At 39.2% G+C, this 19,285-nt stretch overlaps 1 protein-coding gene across 1 annotated transcript; it reads left to right on the plus strand.

The window, feature by feature from the left end:
• Nucleotides 1-3,285: 3,285 nt before the first annotated feature.
• LOC146638499 (uncharacterized) lies at nucleotides 3,286-13,799 on the plus strand. Its single transcript, XM_085364196.1, has 5 exons — nucleotides 3,286-3,379; nucleotides 11,515-11,655; nucleotides 11,762-11,934; nucleotides 12,968-13,104; nucleotides 13,706-13,799. The coding sequence occupies exons 1-5, from the start codon at nucleotides 3,286-3,288 to the stop codon at nucleotides 13,797-13,799; spliced, it is 639 nt and encodes a 212-aa protein (XP_085220322.1).
• The last annotated feature ends 5,486 nt before the right edge of the window (nucleotides 13,800-19,285 follow it).

Here is a 19,285-nt window from a genome sequence, read left to right on the forward strand (position 1 = left end):
TTCTGTCTCAGCGGAAGCTCCGCTGCGCTTAGATGTTGTGATTTGCATGGATTTGAAGAGGAGATGGGGTGGATTTCCAAGACACTCATGAGTGATTGTGACCATAGAGGCATGCTGGATTAAAACCCTGGGTCTTTGATAAGGAGATGAAGGGAAGCAAGGGAAACGCAGAGGAAAGGTGATTAGAGGCCAAGGTCTGACACTGGCTGTAAAAGTGACACATTTCTGAATGTGATTTACAGCTTAGGCTTCTGAAGTGGGTGATCTGGGAAATCTTGTGCAGACTGATGTGTGGCGATATGTATTATAGTTCTGTTTCCAAATAATGTATGTAAACACATGCAAAGCTTTGGTATGCACATGTACAGGAGGGAAAGCCCAAGATTTGTCAGTTTTCTCATTTTAAATGTTAGCATATGTACAGTATGTACACTAAACTACTTGTGTGACATGGGTTTGCCATGGCAAATATAATTCTGAATATGGAAATGCTTCTTGGTTGCGTCACACTGTGCATTCTTCCTATGTTTTTTCAAGTTGGCTATATCGACGTGGATAACCTGATGAAAATATTAGCTAACTGTCAAGGCTGGAAATAAAAAAAACAAAGGAACACAGGGCCTCAGTCACAAAAGTGAATCTTGTCACACTGAGAAAAAAATTAGCACCCTCCTGTCCACTTCTGTTTTCTCTTCCAGCTAAATACATTATCCAATTTAATACTTGCCTTTCTGGCTCCTTTCGATGTGGAGGAATAGTGACTCTACTATTCAGCTGTCAATCTCCAGCTCCCCTCTTCATTCACTCATGAACAAGACCCAGAGACACTTAAACTCCTCCACTAGACCAACGCATAATTTGTTTAACTTAAACTAAAACGTAAGCTTGGTGAAAACAGTTGCAGAAAAATAAAAATCAATTTCATACTGTAATGGAGATAAAAACAGAAAATACATACATCATGAAATATATCAAACCATCTTACCATGATGCCTGAGTTTGCATGTGGGAGTTATGACAGAAACAATGTTGTCTGGGGTAATGTACACTTAGAATAATCTTGCAGTACAAACTGATGCTAGATGACAGGGACTGTGTGATTCACAAGGCCTTAATGAAGAGAAAATATTAAGGGTTACGAGTATCTCACCATGTAATCAGCACCCAGGTATTTCTCCTGTAACCAGGGGTCTTGGGCACATCTTTGGGTGATGAAGCAAACTGATCATGTGCTATGCGGTGAAGGCTCTAGTGCATCGATCACAAGTTGCTAAAACTGATTGTAATTACGTGGAACATCACCTTTCTTGTGGGGTACATGAGGATGGGTCGTACCAGATTTGTGTATTCCACCTCACCATAGTTCCACTGTATTGCCGGGAGGCCTTCAACACTCGCATGGGTAATAGTAATAAACCTTGAGGAGATTCCCGATCTGAGCCCAAGTGTTGATCTGCTTTTAGACTCGTGCTAATCATAATTTGTCCATAATGAACACAATGCTGTAGCACAACAGTGTTTTTTACAACTGCACTTGGCAGCAGGTGTCACCAGTTTGCAGGTTTATGATCAATTTTGTAATTGCACCGTGACATCTGTGGACGTGTGTTTTGGTGACGAGAGGAACTGAGTTGGCAACTGAAAAGCTCTTTGACAGCATTTCAAGGGAAGCTTTTGACATAGAGTCCAAGTGGACCCTGTGTCCCACTGATGGGACTCTATAAGCTGCAGCCATGATGCTGTTGTTGTTTTCTGGTGTGCTATTGACTCTACACAGCAAAAATGCCAGTGTTGCTTTTTCAGTGTTAGTAGATTTCAACAGAGTTCCGAGTTAGTTCAACATTTAATCGAGTTAAAATAACACATCGGGAGTTGATTCCTGAAAAATGTAAGTGTGGATTTTAGTCGTTACTGCATTTTAACACTGCGGGTGTTAAATTAGACCACACCTTCATTTCCTGTGGAGCTTCGCATTTCAGAATCTTTGGTCGCCATTTTTTCTTGCTGCTGTGGTAAGTTTTATTCGGTTAAATATTAAGTTTTAGATTGATATTAGAACAAGTAACATGATAACTAGTAAAAACACTAAACACCTTTTATTTATTTTCAAATTAAACTTGCTAAATCCTTAGTTCAGGGGTCTCAAACCCACGGCCCATGTCACTCCTACTTGCAGCCTGTGATAAAATTTAATGCAATTTGACCCTTGAAGTGACTTTTTTTTTGTCATTTGCCGAAAATGGTTTAATTCGAATGTAATGTGAGCAGAGTATTACAGGCCCTCGTGGGCAGCGTATTCCGTGCTGCAGTGAGAACGTGTGGGACTCCCTCTCCTGATGTGTGTGTTTGAGTGCGAGGGAGGGAGAAAGTATGAGTTGCTACCCGCGAGAAACGGAAGATGAAATAATAACCACTGCAGCCAAAAAGACTGGCTGACGAGCCCAGTTGTAAGTAAGCTGTTTATACTCGAGTGTACACTGTGTTCGCTGACAGTAAAGCTGGTTAGCGGCCACGAGCCCGACGCCGGACCCGACGTATTAGCCAGAATTTCTTTTTTTTTTTTTTAACCACGGTTCAGAGCCGTGGAGCTGGGCTTTGGTTAGTTTGGAGTGAGAAAAAATGCATTCAAGTTTGCGGTTTTGCCTTGTTATATAATATTTGCAATTTTAAAAAACTAACAAGGCACTACATTTTGGGAAATATTTGTGGGTGTTTTCTTTGTATTTTTTTGTACTACTTGAACAAAAGTGACCCTCCAATGAGGTGACAGTGCCAGCAGTGGCCCATAGCTCATTGAAGTTTGAGACCCTGGCTTAGGTGAACTAGGATGTCTTGATGGAAAGATTTTTACACTAGAGTATACCCCCTACATCCTGTTAATTATGGTAATTTCATATGGTATGCATTTCTGTGACAAGTAGGCATTTTTCTTTTTTTAGATTTTTTATTCATGGTAAAATAAGCATTTTCTAGACTAAAAATGAATAATAGGTTTATATTAGGGTTTGTTAGAGTGCAGGGAGAGTTTTTATGGCTTAAAGTATATAAAAATAATAAAATAAAAATATGGTTTCTACTAACCACCGCGATAATCAAGAGACTACTGTATTGCAGTGCAGTGCAGTTACGCAGTTTGTAGGTATTAAAAACCAAGGATGTTCTTTTATAACGAAATGAATTTTAGCTCAGTCCAAAGGGACTAGACATGCAAGATATTTTGCGAAGAAATGATGTTCTATGCTTGACCTTATTATATATAGCTTTCTACTCTTGGAAGGTGGCGATATGCTGATTCCTGTCGAGTTTAAGGGAGTGAGCAAATGGGTCAGGGTACCAAAGACAGACGATGCCTACAATTACTCCGAATTTTTGCAGGGAGGTCATTTGAGTGTAGTGATTAAAAGTAACTAAGTAAATTTATTCATATACTATTCATGTAAGTATTGTTTTGATTTACTTGTACTTTACCCAAAGCTTTCACTGCAGTCCAAGGGCAAATACTGTAAGTTTACTTCACTACATTTGTTAGATTTGTATTGTTGATTGTCATTTATGCTTAGAAATATTTACTTATATATGCTTAGAGTTTTGTAATTAGTTGTAGATTGGTAGAGGTTTTGATCCTTGATAGTCTGCAAACTTTGTGTGTATTAGACAGCACTTTGGGAGCATGAGAGGTCATACCGTGTCTTATTGTTTTATGGTAGGATTAACGTAGTTGCGTCTGTTCTAGTCTAAGTGCTCTTTGTTTAGATGAACTGCAGGACTTCCTCACCGTGTTATCTAGGATGAACCATCTAGGGTGAGGGGGAGGCTACCCTCTTCCTGACCAAGGATGTTTGACCCTTTGATCAGCAGTCCACACACACACACACACACACACACACACACACACACACACACACACACACACACACACACACAGGCAAGGTACTCTTTGTGTGTATGTAGATGTCATATGTTAATGAACTTATGCATATTCATGTAACCTCAATAAAAGAACAGTGGTACAGGAGAACGGACGAGAGCAACTGGGGTCAAGCGAAGGAACGGTGCCTGTCCGGTTCTCTCCCGTGCACGAGAAACATGAAGAAGCTTGCCTACTTGTGTCTTGCTTTGCAGTGTAATTATATTGTCTTCAACGTTCCAGCGGATGGGTTCAAGCTACAAACCTATCATTAATTGGTCCTTCGATGCCGGCTCCCTGGGATCGCATTCACCGAGGGGAGGAGGGACACGCTGAAAGACTGACGTCAGCCAGGACGTTCCTGTGGATTCGCGGTCTATCTTTCTCCTCGATGAATGGCGATCGGCGGGATTCGAAGCTGATATTACACGCTAAGCAACGCCAAGTAAGTTTGAAGAGGCCGACTCTATAACCGTGTCGTTGTGCAGTCTCCGCCATTTTGTGAGGCGTTGAGAAGTTCGCTGCTTTGTGGAGCGATAACTGGGTTTGTGTCCCGAAAAAGAGGTTTTGGTTAAATCGCCCAAGGGTCCCAAGCGTCCGGTGAGTGTCCGGTTTTGAAATCGCCCTGGGTGTGTGTCCCGAGCGTCCCTTCATTGGGTTTTGTCGCGCGAGTGGGTGAGCGTCCCACAACTGGGTCAGGGTCCCGAGCGGTCCGGTGTGAGTCCGGAGTAGGCCTATTTTGTGTTGTTGTCATTGTTGTCGTCGTCGTCGTTTTTGTTGTTGTTGTTGTGTGAGTGTGTGCGGAGCAGAACACGTGGTCTGTGACACCGACTGTTGTTGTTATCATGGGTTTCTAAGCAACCAAGAGTGAGTTGGAGGGAGACAGACGTTTGTGCTGGACTTTGCTCCTGGCAGCTGACACAAAATGTTAACTCTTTAGCTTGCCCTGATCGACAACAGCCTGTGTGCCAGACCATAGACGTAATTGAGGTGGATAGTTGTTAAAAGTAATCTACATTAAGCTTGTGGTTGCTTAAATTCAGTACAATGACATGTGAGGTGAAGTGATATAGGTAAATATTTAAACTAATGAAGTGCATAGAGGCACTTGACCTGTGTGAAAGACTGTCGTCTTGTTATGAGCCATTGTTGAGATATAGAGCACACCTGTGAAAACAACTAATATGCTGAACCCTGTATGAAACATCTAAAAGTACATGATGGAGAAGCTGTATTGAATATGAAAGTGTAAGACTTTGCCGCTGTGGGCAGAGCATGCAACTACTGTGTGATGTTGCGTTGCAGTTTTTTTTTCTGAGCTGATGAGCAAGCTACACATTATCAGATCAAGAGCTGTCTGGGAACTACTCAAAGAGGGGGAAACAGAGAGTGTGCAGCGTTCCCGTGAGCAGTTTTCCTGCACCTTGACTCGTGTGTGTGTGTAGCATCAGCATCATGTTTTTGTTTATTTGTTTTGTTGGGTTAAAAATAATTTAATAAACTGGTGATTATATTTATGGATCACCATGGTATCATCGGCCATGTGATTTATTTATGCAAATGAAAAAGAGGAAGAATTTATATTGTAGATGAAAAATAAATCATAGGGAAAAGGTTTTGTGTTGATCAGCCAAAAACAACCACGATTTTATTTTTTGCTTTTAAGAAAGGATTGTTCACAAAAACAGAGAGAGAGATGTGTGTTGATTAAGCAGCGATGATAATAATGAAAATGTCTTAGTTTGTCACTTTCAGGTGAAAAGCAGACCTGAATCAATTTTCCACATGCAGCAGTCGGAAGAAAGTTATATTTCAACATCATTGGAAACATGCAGGCCAAGTTTCTGGCTGACTTATTTACAGTGCCATGTGTTTCTCAACCTCACAAGCAAGCTCTCACTCCTCCCTGAAGACAAGGAATGCAGCAATAACATGGCAGATAAAGAGACAGCAGCAAGTCCTGAGCACAAAAAGTCCCAGCAAAGCAGCAGCAGTGTGGACAAACAGCATCAGAGAAGAAGAGCAAACCCATCATCCTGACTGATCGGATGGATGGCACTGTGTCTACAACAAGCTGAAACTTCACTGTGCATGTGAAGAAAACGTTTGAGGAGAACTGAGGAGACTGTTGGAGTTTGACATTTGCCACCTGTGGAGTAAAATGGCAAGAAGAGACAGTGGAATACAGGACAAAGCTGAAGGAGAACTGCCGGCTGTTGGACTGTTGAAGTGGGAGAGGACAACAGAGTGAGAAGACTAGGTGAGAACACATAGGAATTATTTAATGTGGGAAATCAAAATTTGGGTTAGCAAACCTGGGAAAAACAAAACTGACTGCTTAAGTTGGAAAATTGTGAAGGAGTCTGAAACACTGCAAAAATAGAAACATATACAAAATCACACACACAAGCACAACATGCATTAACCCTACTAACACAAACACAAGAGAGCTTATGAAGATTAGACAACATCTTAAGCGTGTGAGTCTGTTTATCATCTTGTCCAAAGTCACCTCGTGTGATGCAAAAACCAGTGGACTCATAGCACATTAGTTAAGAAGTGATCAAATAATAGCAGAGAAGTGTGTAGGAAAGGCAGAGAACATGCTCTGTTGGATATGCAGCTCCACAGACATGCATTAAACCTGCCTAATAACAAACACACATGCAATGAAAATTAGCTTGTTATCTTTCATCAGTGCTAAAATAGTGTCAATTTAGCAGACACTTGTTATTAAATACTGAATTTATCCAATGCAAAAAAATTGACTCTCCAGGTTGCAGGACAACAGTTTAACCTTTGATTCTGGTTTGACCACCAACTAGTGATCAGATAATAAATTTAGTGTTAATATAGTAAATTGGGAGAAGCTTCCTGCTTGATTGATGCAGCACAAGTTTACTACTAAATTTACTGTATGAGGGAAATTCTCTTTTAGTGATAACATTTTGAACATGCATTTCTGTTGTCCTGTCAACTTAGTGGGTTAATAGCCGATATGCAAATTATTTGATTGGTTTTTAGATTAATGAAAGGTGACTGAATTCTAGCACGAGTGAATGGGATGTGTTGGAGTTTGTTAGAGTGGAGACTCTAAAACACTGAGTTTCCTGTTTTGATGTGCGAGTGAATCCTGTATTTAGATACACAACTCTGAATACGTCAGAACAAACTTCTTTTGTGAAGTGCATGACAGCATGTCACATGTTTTATGATGAAGGGAAAAAGGAAAAATTGAATAAAATAGATCTGTGGCCTAAATGAGTGAAGAGCACAGACCTGGGGATTAAACTCATAGTTATGTGGTGTGGTGTGTTGTGCAGCTGATGGTTGGTTTGGAGTGAATCTAGCTGATGATTCTTCTCCTGTTGTGAAGTTGATGAGGAGTTTGTGTCATGACTTAACAAGGCCTTTTTATTTTGATACTTTCACAGTGCACTGAAAGTTTGGTTTGATAATCTCTGTTATTTTTTATTTTTCATTTTTGAACAAGCACTGATTTTTGCTTGTGAATTTCTTTTCTTTGAGCAGATCTGCAAGTCGGGAATTAAAAGCGTTACACGTCGTCAAGACAATTGTTGCAAGTGAGTTTCTCCACATTTAAAATGGGCTCAGGAGAAAGCCACTTATTTGGGACAATTAGGAAATGAGAGTCCCCCCCAAAAAGGATTCAACGAGGAAATCCAGTCTAAATTATTTTTCTTTTTGAAATAACGTCGTTTTGCTGAGCGTGGAAACGAATGCGATGAGAATTTCCACAATTAGCAAAAGAAGGAACCACTGAGTGAATGAGTAAGAATTTTAAAATAACTGACTGACTGAACATGATTGTGTGAAGTTAACCCCCACCTGACAAAGGTGCAGATGAACCCATGTGTTTCCTTTTACAGGAGCAGAAAGATGACAGCAACACTCGAGGTTGCATGATGATTTAACCTTTTAAATGCCATTTTCTGTGTCTGTGCATTTATCAGGTGTGTTATTCATAGGCTTGTGTTGCTCACAGAGATAACTGTGACAAAGTATGCATACGCCTGCGCAAGCGCTAATATTTGCATTTTCTTTTCTTACAGCATGCCAGTTCTTCATGTGAATTGATGATGCGATTTATACCAGGACAACTGGTTGATGTTTTTTCCTACTACAGGATTTCTGGGTTTATGTGTGAGGAAAACTGTGTTTACAGGTTATGAGTGGTGATGCTGTTGCATTGTGTTGATGGGAAAATGTGAAGGTTACTTTGATAATGTGAATAACATGTGTGAAATTTCCTGTGTTGAGAACTGGTGTTACTTCTTTCCACAGCTATAGATGGCTAACTTTATGGTCTTTTTATGGCACCTCTGGAACCTGTCGACCTGCGTCTGACCACCAATAGTCACTGTGTTGCTAATGTTTGTTTTTCTATGACTGCGTGTAGAGGATTCGGCAGAAGCGGACAAGTGACATGAGGAAAAACAAATAAGAGATGCAGTGTTTATGGGATAGTTTAATATGGGCTCATTTGCTGGCCACTTTTGAGCCCATAGTAATATATAAGTGGAGTGACTTTGCTTAAGAGCAGTCACCGATTACATTAATGTTGCCTGAGTACATGGGATGATCCATGTCTGAGGCGACTTATGAAAATAATTGTAGTTTACTGATTTGAGAAAACCTGCACATGACACTTGTCTTGCTGATGTTGAATGCTTATTGTTCTTATGATACAATTGTTTATAGGTGTGAAGTTTGATTTCATTTCCAGATCTTGTTTACCAGGCCATGATGGTGTGTATGTAGGCTCCTGGCGGAGCCAGTTTTTATTATGCAAATTTAATATACAAAACACACTAACATCTTTTATTGCAGGATTATAAGTCCAGGGTGGTGCTGCTCCAGAGGAGCAGATGCCCTGATGTTACCTGGGATATGATCTATTTAACTTTTTCTTTAAGACAGGAATCTGGTTTTGGTGAGTTGACTCATGGGAGTGTCCATGAGTCAAGAGGAGGGATCCAGGATTAATATGAAACAATGAATTAACATTAAAATTTGTTTTATATGATTTTCGCAGCGATCTGTGTGATTAACAATTCATTTACAGGTATTAAACCTATGCAAGCAGTGCACCCATGTTCAGATGAGGCTTTGATGGCCTATAAGTGAAGTTCACTGAACTAAAGAATGTGGTTTGATGATTGTTGACATACTCTCCAAATAGTTTGTCTTCCTAGCAAGGAAATACAGGTGCAGCAGTAATCTCCTGAGAAATCTTCAGAGGCCCAGTGAGAAGCGCATAGCTGACAGGACCAGGCAGTGGTTGAGGTCAAAGGTCAAGCTGGTTGGGGCCCATCATGAGATCAGACCTTGGAGCCACAGCAAGGACCATTTTAACTGTCTGCAAAATAGCGAGAGACCCTCCTGGATTTATCAGAGCCACTGCAAGAGGTCGAGGTCCCAGGAAACCCCAGCACCCTCAAGACAGCACAATAGAGAAATCTCACACTTGGTTGTTTCAGTGGTGAGGGGGGAGTGCTGATTGAGCCCCCGTAGGGTAAGCTCGCACTTCAACCTCCAGCCTCTGATCAACTCTAGGGCAACCAAGTGCGAGGCGTGACGGACCTGTGTGCGACCAGGACCCTCTTGGTTACCTTGACTACGACGCTCATCCTTATAGGACCCCAGCTGGTGCCGGAAACAGCTGAACCAGGAGGAAGGCAGAGGAGATGGACACATGACAACTCTCACCTAAGAGAGACAGATCCAGCAGGCCCAAAATCAGGACTATGCATGACGAGAAGGAGTGCCTGAGAGGATCGTCCACAGGATGGGAGCTGAGGCCAGGAGAGAGGCTTCAGGAGGATCAGAGATCATCTTCAGCACAGCAGACATCACACAGAGAGCTGTGCTACTGAGCTTCCAGGAGATCAAGAGGAGACTTCCCACAGCAAGATGTTAAATAAAATGAAACATTCAATATTGACGCTGAGAAAGACAATTAAGGTGTACGACGTGCTCTGCCTTAAATCTTCAGCAGCGTTGGGATATGAAAACTCGAGGGATGAGGGGAGCGTGCCAAGCTCCATCGACAGCGCAGAAGGAGTTCGAGGATGACGTCATGATTCTGTGAAAAGCACAGGAACCAGAAGCTATGGTGGTGATAACAGCAGTTTCCTATGAACATCACCTAACGCTGTGCCACTGTACTGTGCATACGATGACACTCTGAAGGCTGCTGGGATCATAACAGCAGTAAGATGACGGAACCCAGCACCCTTTCCACAGAGAGCTTTTCTGCAGAGCGTGGACAATTAAGGAGTCATAAATATCCCCCTCACAAGACGAAGGTCTGAAGTCAGGTGATGGGGGCTGGTAAGAGGCCATAAAACTAGAGTGCTGAGAAGTCTGCAGCTTGGAAATAGCTGAGACCCATGTTGACGAACAACAAAACCAACTGGTATGTTTGAATGTCTATTCTACATACATTTGGACTCTGGTCCTATGGACAGTGATGGAAACAACTGGAAGAGACATTCATGACGCCCTGCAGAGCTTAAACCACTCTGCAGAGAGACATGTGATGTGCACACCCGGAGGAAGCACCACCAAGCTGAGATGTTTTTGGAAATGTTATCTTCTTATTTTCACTATTAAATTAACAATTTGTTTGTTTGTGGGATGCAGTTTGCCATGAGATGAGATCAATGAGGAATGGGATAACTGCTAATACATTTGTTAAACTGTGTACCTTTTCAGTAATTTAGGGTGATTTGACATATGCTGAGTATAAAAAGGTTTGCATTGAAACTGTCAGACATGAGGTATTCATACCTGGGAACTTTTCTAGCATAAAGGTCAAAAAGGGGGGAAATGTTAGATTTGTATTGTTGATTGTCATTTATGCTTAGAAATATTTACTTATATATGCTTAGAGTTTTGTAATTAGTTGTAGATTGGTAGAGGTTTTGATCCTTGATAGTCTGCAAACTTTGTGTGTATTAGACAGCACTTTGGGAGCATGAGAGGTCATACCGTGTCTTATTATTTTATGGTAGGATTAACGTAGTTGCGTCTGTTCTAGTCTAAGTGCTCTTTGTTTAGATGAACTGCAGGACTTCCTCACCGTGTTATCTAGGATGAACCATCTAGGGTGAGGGGGAGGCTACCCTCTTCCTGACCAAGGATGTTTGACCCTTTGATCAGCAGTCCACACACACACACACACACACACACGGTACTCTTTGTGTGTATGTAGACGTCATATGTTAATGAACTTATGCATATTCATGTAACCTCAATAAAAGAACAGTGGTACGGGAGAACGGACGAGAGCAACTGGGGTCAAGCGAAGGAACGGTGCCTGTCCGGTTCTCTCCCGTGCACGAGAAACATGAAGAAGCTTGCCTACTTGTGTCTTGCTTTGCAGTGTAATTATATTGTCTTCAACGTTCCAGCGGATGGGTTCAAGCTACAAACCTATCAACATTAATTGCTAATTTAAATGAATAATTATTTTAGTAATCGAATGAATAAAGAATTTATAAATATTATCAAAGTAAAACTGTGATTTACGGATTTATGAATTATAAATTCATATAGAACTTTATTGATTGTTTCTTTTTTAGTGCTGGTGAAATTCAGTTTGCCAGGTTCTACCAATTTGGTCCTGATGGATTCTGCGGGAGTGGAAGTGGATTCTGACATATTTGATGAACTTTTGAAGTCATCTCAGGTGTCTTTCAGTGTCTTCACTGAAGAATGCAGTGGTAAGAAGTTTAAGCCGTATGTTTCATTTAAAAACGTGTTGTTAAATTTACTAATTTATAGTTGGTGTAATCATGTTTAAATCTATGAGGCTGTCTGTATTGTTAGACAACAGTGTTGCAGGGTCTTCTTCAGAGGCCGCATCTTCATTAGAGTTGTCACCATCACCTGCATCAGGAGGATCATCATCAGGTTCAGACACAACAATGATACTTGAATCTACCAAAGCTCGGAAAAGACAGTTAATTGAAGGACCTCCTGACAGCAACACTGCAAGAAATTTAAGTAATCTTCAGGATATGATATGTTGTAACTTAAGATTGCCAATTACCTGTTCATTTGTATCAATACTCAATATCTTTAAATTTGAAAATTATAAAAACAAAACAATGGTCCCTCTGTGACAAAGTGGGTGAGAAGACCATTTGTCTACATTCTTAGTTAACATTCTTGTTTTGATTTAACCATATTTCACATGTAATCTGCAATAGGCAAACATCTACTATCCCGGGTTTGTTTATGTTCTGCACTTTTACAGATTATATAATATAACATCTTGGTTTAAATCAATTCATACAAGTTTGTTAAGTTAACATGTTATTTATTTCAACTGTTAATTTGTATTGTTTGAACTTACCTTTACCTACCTGTCTTCCAGAAGCAAAAGGAGGAAATGTAGTTCTACTTCCTGCTTTATACCTTCTGGGTTCATCTGAGGTCACAGGAAGAGACCAAGGGCAGGAGGGGAAGAATTCTTATAATTTAATAAAGTTGATTTTAAAGGGTTTATAAAGAAATAGATTTAATGTTGTGATATGTATTGATTACACCAGAGTTTATGTTGCCAGTCAAGAGGAGTAGTAGAGGATGAATATAATCATGTTCATCTCACCTACCTACTGAATGGAATAGTCCAGAGGAGAAAGTGTTTGATTAAGGGGACTATTTAAGCAGACGAACTCAGGTGTTTCAGAAGAAGGGTTCAGGTCAGTGTAGCTGTGTGCAGTTTGACCTTAATTTCCGTTGATTTAAGTTCAGTTATGTTTATTTGAATTGAGTTAATTATAGAGTTGAGTTTCTTATTTGTTTCTTTGTAAATGTTCTTGGGCCACAGAATGGTGAATAAATCACTTGCTACACTGGACAGCATCAGTCTCCTGCACTTCTTTGACCGCTTAAGTCGAGTCTTACCACACCCTCTCATGATTAAATGAGATGTAGTGATTAATGCAAAGGCTATAGCAGTTGATGCTGATCATTTTTATACCTTCCTGGTAGGTGCTTTCTATGAATTTCTTCCAATTGTTATTTCAGATCGTCAGAGCAGCCTTGTATTCAAATCCAGATGGTGATCAAGTATTTAGGAAATATGAGAAAACAAACTGCCTCTCTGATACTACAAGAAGAAAGATGGTGAACATCCTTGTGGCAGACATGGTAGAGAGTCATGGGTAAGTGATGTAAACATTAAGAAAAATCTTTGTTTTTTTTTTTTTTATGTCTATAATTTTAGTTGTTTACCATTGTTACACCACTTAAATAGATTCTTCTATATGTCATGAAGTTGTTGTTAACTAAAATCAATCATCTTTTTCATCAGTTGCTAATCCCGTATTGATAATGTTTCAAAAGAAAGTCACAATTTGTTATGGAATGATCTTATTTTTCATTGTCATTATTGTAGTTTCTGAATATAGTGCTTCTTAACAGGGATGGTTGACAACAGCAAAACATTAGGAAAATGTCTGCATCAAATTGTCATAGTCCATGTGGAGCATAATCCAAGTCTTCATTTTCATTATTCTTCTTTATTAAGAATCATTATGAACAATAATGGTTGAATAAACATGTCACGGTCTCTTTGGCTCGAAATGAATTTAAAAACCTGTCAGGTGTGTGATGTGGTCAGTCATGTTTTACAGATGATAGGTACTTTGGGTAGTTCAAATCATACACCTGGATACATGTTGTTCTTGTTGCAGACATTTTATAATTGAACTTGAATCTGTGTTGGGGTAAATAATTGATAGTTTTCGTGTTCTCTGTATTTAGGAGGATCCCACCAGTAAGTGTCCGCATTATGTATGCACTTGGGATTACACCCAAAAGCATTAGTATAAAGGGAGCAATCAAACTGCCTCAATAGTTTTCGAGTCCTATTGAGCTTACTTAACTTGTTTCTGAAGGCAGGAAGAGATGAGTGCTGTATGTAGTGATGGAGTTTTGAGGATCTCGTCAGTTCCTCTGCAAAGTAAAAGATTCTGAATATCAGGGATTATTTGCCATTTATCAGGGAAGAGGGCCTAGTGGCAGAGCCCCTGGGGTGAATATCATTTACCCTGAGTTTTAGGCTCTGGATGCTGAATGGTTTTCCTAGTTGACATGCCTGTGCGACACTGTAGGTCCACTCTAGATTGGCAGCATTGGTTTTGGTTCCTTAGCATCTGCTAATTAGGACAAAATAAGAGACTAATAAAATTCTAGGATTTCACCCAACAAAACTGAAGCAAAATCTTTTTTTGATGGTCTTTCCCTCTCAGCAAAAGATATTATACTCTATATCAGAAAATTTCATTAGCATCTTCTAGTTTATGATTCTGTCCCTACATAACTGATGATAATATGAAATGTTGGCAACATAAATCAAAATCACTGGAGTCAATCATCAATCATGTGGTATACTTACTCTTGCTCATCTTAACCCATGAAAAACAGAAAATCCTTTGCATAAATAGTACTTTGGAAATAAGGAAACGAGTGTATTTCCTAGTCCTTAGTTACTTGGTACCTGCTAATAAGTAGCTGCTAATACTAGTACTTCACACCTTGTGTAGGTGAAAGGCTGATGCGTTGTGTTGCCTATTTGTAGATACACTTATTTTCTGCACAACGACTTTTAATCTGACTTTTAATATAATTTTTTTTTTTGCCTGTTGTCATCACAGTCATCGTGACCTTGATGAAGGCCACAGACCAAAATGTGTTGGTCAAGTAATAAAGCTGTTCTTTATTCTTCAAGTGTTGCTTGACCTCCTTAGACTCTTGCTCTTCTCCATACACTTCGGAAGTAGGGGAAGTGCTACAAACCTTCATTCTTCTTTGAATTTTTGCTGCCTCACTTATGTGCTCTGTAAACAACAAAAAATATCATTTTTGACAAACAAATGCATGGAAACAAGATTACATTTAATGTAGCAGAGCCTACTGGAAGCAAGTTGAATAAAAGTTTATTCTTTTGATCCTCAGTCTTATATGTTTTAAAAGACTGATTCTTACCTTTGAGAGCCAACTATGGGTATTTAATAGTTTCCAGACCAACATTATATTAAATCTTTGCCACTTTGTCAGGTAAAAGGGCAAATAAAGTATTAAGCAGTTCTGTGAACTCCACAATGTGTTTTTACCCCTGCACATTGAACAAATGCCTGAATCCTTGCCTGACTTTTGAATCAATGTTCATCACGGAGAAAAGATCAGAAGATGACCTTGATAAGATGTGCACACGTATAAGCCTAGTGGGCAGGAACATAAAGAAGTTGACAAATTCACAGCTATTCAAACTTACGCAATCTTTATGGTTTATTTGGTTATTTTTCCTTCATGTCAAGTGTGTTTTTTTTTTTTTTGTTTTTTTTTTGTTTTTTTTTTTTGTTCTGATTTTTTATCTTGTTTTATTTCTCTTGCACTCCTTCGACCGCTAAAAGTCCTTTCGTCAGCTTCCCCCCTCCCTCACCTTATTCCTCCATTGCTTTCTGCTCAGTTTCAGTCTTGGTGGCCTCCCATGAGTGTAGTGTGTCTAACCAAGCTGTCCGTGGCTGTCTGTCAGTCACATCAACTCTCAGCCTTTGGGGAGACACAGAGCAGTGCAGAGGAAAAAAAAGCAGAACACATTTAGTGAGACTTTTGAATGGTGAGCTACATCCATGTGAACAAAATAAGTACACCCCATGGAAATTTGACTTTTACAAGAAGCAGCATTTGATCCTTTTTGAAACAGTGCCTATTCAGGCTTTCCACCACTGTATTACACACCTGCCCGTCTGCTCTGCCTAATTCGATCCCTTTCTGGGCCTGTGCTCTAGGGATTTTTATTTTATAATGTTTTTTCTATAAAAACTCTATCTTGTCCATGGATTTTTTTTCACATAGAAAACACACAAAATAAAGAAGGGCTAAAACATCTACACAAAATTAATTCACATGAATTAATACTTTTTTACTTTCTTGATGTGCAGCTCAATTCTTCTTTCTGTGCTTCTGAAAAGTTGGAAGGTGAAGTTAAATGAAACAGTTTGAGCCAGTCCCCACAGCCACTTAAGCAGGACTCGGATTGAATTCAATTCAATTCAGTTTTATTTATATAGCACCAAATCACATCAGCAGTCGTCTCAAGGTACTTTGTATTGTAAAATAGAGAGCCTCCAATAATACTCAGATCCAAGGAACGAATTGCAGTGATAGGATAAACCTGGTTTTGCTGTGGTGATTCTTCTCTCCGCGTCCAACCTCTTTTAGTTCCTAACCAGAGCAGATTGTTTGTTGAAGAAGTGTCCAAAACCCCCAAATTTCATCACGAGATCTGCCAGCTCTCGCAAATGTTCGTGTCAAAAAGCATGGGGCTACAATCACAAAAAGATTGCACAAATTAGACTTGCGTGGGAGGTGTGCCACTGTTGTGCAAAAAGTAACATTAGAGGAAGACTAGAGTTTGCCAGTGAACAAACACGCAAATACAAGGCCTTTTCAAATAATTTGCTCTGGACGGATGAATCAAAGATAACATTATTTGGCAATGATAACAGTTGTTGGCACAGACAAAAAAACAGCTTTTCAGAAAAACTTCATACGACTTATGAATTGTGGTAGAAATTCTATGATTCGATGTTGCTGCAGTCCTAACAGCTATGAATTCATCATTATATCAAAGAAAGCTTGAAGACAATGCAAGTCCACGTGGCCATAAGATGAAGCTGAACTTAAAGTGGACATTTTTGAAAGGACAATAGGCCTCATTTACTAATATCTGTTTAGAAATGTTCTTACTCTGTGCAAAAACAAAAAAGAAAACGTGTATATGCAAAATTACCTTTGGATTCATGAAACATGCACACCTATGACCACAGGGGTGGTGAAATGAAAGCCTGGCTGTCTTGGGAAATTTAAACACACAAGTTTTAAAAAAAAAAATACTACTACTAGTAGTAGTAATAATAATTTGTATTATTAAAGCCTTTTGGTCATTATTTAAAGTATTTGAAAACATCATAATTGCATATAAAAAATACTAAATGGAAAGACTTAGGCTGACACATCACACATGTTCCAACTTTTTCATTAAAAAACTGAAAAGGGGTAACTGACAAATATCCAGGTTCTTCTGAGGAAACCAGACTGCAACTGATGACATCCAGCAGGATTTAATTAAAAACATTTGTTGCGTTTTGTGTTGTTTACAAGTAATTTATTATCTTATTCTCATGCATTTAAGTCTAATTAGTTCTTGCCTTATGGCCTTTTGGAAAACTAAATAAGGACCAAAAAAGAAATAACAATAATTAGCAGTTGTAGTGACTGCAGAAGCAGTATTCGGTTTAAAAATGTGTGTTTGAGTTTTCAGAGGCCGTCAGGCCTTCATCATTTGTTCATACACATGGCCTGAGGCCGTTCTCAATTGATTCATGGATTACAAAAAAAATTCAGGTAAGAAAACATTGATGAATCCCAGATTTTAGTGTGAAGCGATTGGGTACAGAAACATTTCAGTGTGTGAATGAGGCTTGATGAGCAGAAAGCTGAAAAATTGCCATGGAAAGTCTCAAATAGCAGAAATGGAGAGCTGTGTAAATCCTACTGACATGTTGTGGGGTGGTACTTAAAATGGACAATATGTGTGAAAAAACAAAACGGTACAAAAAAAGCCTGCCTTCAAATACCTTGCGACTCTTCTAGCGTTTTTGACCGCTCTTCCATACGAAAAGGAATTTTATATGGAACAGTGATCAGAAACTTCAGCAAGCCAGTGTTAACGATGGGTGGATAATTATGCAAAACGCTTCCAAGAAGTTGTCTCTGCTTAAAGGGGGGAAATACTTTGTAGGAATATGAAGCTTTTTGTATTGATAGAAGGATCATTTGTTGCTTTTCCTAACATATCAAAAAAGCCCCTGGAAATTCCCATTGGATGTCTTTACTTTTATCCACATAAAAGCTCTATTTAAACAGAACTCTAAAAGGACATGAAAAAAGAAAAAAAACTGACCACTTCTTTTACTAATCCATTTATTCTATCCCAAACCACCACTATGCCTCTCACAGCCCTATATCATTTTATTTTTTTCCCCCCTCTTGGCTCCCTCTCTCAGTTTTATTGAGTCCCTGCTCCCTGTGTCGTCTCTCTCATACCTCTCTTCAAATGACAGGCTCCCCTCTTAGCCCCTGTCACCATAGCTGCCACCTTGGCAGCAAGTGATAGTATGAAGCTGTGTGGGAGTTCTCTGGTGCTGACGATGTCTCAGGCTAGTTTTCTTTTTCCACCAATGAGACCTACAGATCTGGATTTTTTTATGTAAATATCAAACATCTAAAATGAGTGTTTGAGGAACTCCTGAACTCTTGTCCTCAAATGCCTCGATTTGCATACCAAATTAACACAGATGAAGGATAATATTAAAGAGGGAGAAAAAAATTACAGTTTTATCTATTTAAAGATTAATGTTTTTAAAAAATGAAGCCAATTACTTGTTTTTTCTTTCAGCTACCTTTAGGATCCATATTGTCTTTTAACTCATGATAAGGTGAAGAAGGGGATGAAAGGGAAACCAGGTATATCTATCATTACCCGGCCCCCTGCCTGCACAATCTCCTTTATGGGGACCGCCCACAGTGACACACTCAAATTATTCATGGGAATTGCAGACCACCTAGCACCTTGCAGGAGTATCACTCATCCATCCTCAGATACATGGACACTTTAATTTGATAGTGTGAAATTGGAGAGCCTCTGAAGAACCTCCCCAAAATCTTATTTCCTCTTTCTTCACTGTCACTGGTATGTGTCTGAATTTCGAGAAAAACTTATAATTTGCTTTTTTTTTCATATTGACAGGACTGTGATCTTTCTCTTATTCCCGACTCCATTTCCTCCTTAAAATTTGTGTTAAAATTTTACTCGGCCTTCTCATACTTGCTTCTATTTTGTCTGATTTTTGCCTCATAAAAATTTTGCAAAAAAATTAATCTTCTTCTGTTTTTGGTTTTTATTTTTTGCCTTTATTCCTAAATATTATTTCCCAAGTACAGAGCTGATGGTGGCATTCTGATATAAGTAGTGCAATTTCCAACGTACACAACAGGAACAATAGGATAAATTCTACTTCTTTTTACTAACACATCGACCCTGAATAGCAGTTTTTATAAATAAAGTCAATACTTTTTTTTAACGCTCACACTTTGCAGAAATAATTTTATCTTAAAGTCAGACAAATTTACAGTGCAAGGAAAGGATTGTTGCAAACCACTATCAGCTTGAATGTAAAGTATTTTTTTATTCTAATGAAGTGAGGGAATAACTACATTTCATGTAACTGTACTAACTGCACAGCCCCATCAAAGAGATGACTAGAGGACCAGCAG

This window comes from Diplotaxodon limnothrissa, linkage group LG2 (genome assembly GCF_057381915.1).
Source record: "Diplotaxodon limnothrissa isolate DT_005_m linkage group LG2, D_limnothrissa_male_GT1.1, whole genome shotgun sequence".
Taxonomy (NCBI): Eukaryota; Metazoa; Chordata; class Actinopteri; order Cichliformes; family Cichlidae; genus Diplotaxodon; species Diplotaxodon limnothrissa.

Coding starts and splice junctions, on each gene's coding strand:
- LOC146638499 (XM_085364196.1), top strand. CDS start 3,286: ATGCTGATTCCTGTCGAGTTTAAGGGAGTGAGCAAATGGGTCAGGGTA. Junction 11,935..12,967: donor ACAGCAACACTGCAAGAAAT/TTAAGTAATCTT, acceptor TTGTTATTTCAG/ATCGTCAGAGCAGCCTTGTA. Junction 13,105..13,705: donor GACATGGTAGAGAGTCATGG/GTAAGTGATGTA, acceptor CTCTGTATTTAG/GAGGATCCCACCAGTAAGTG.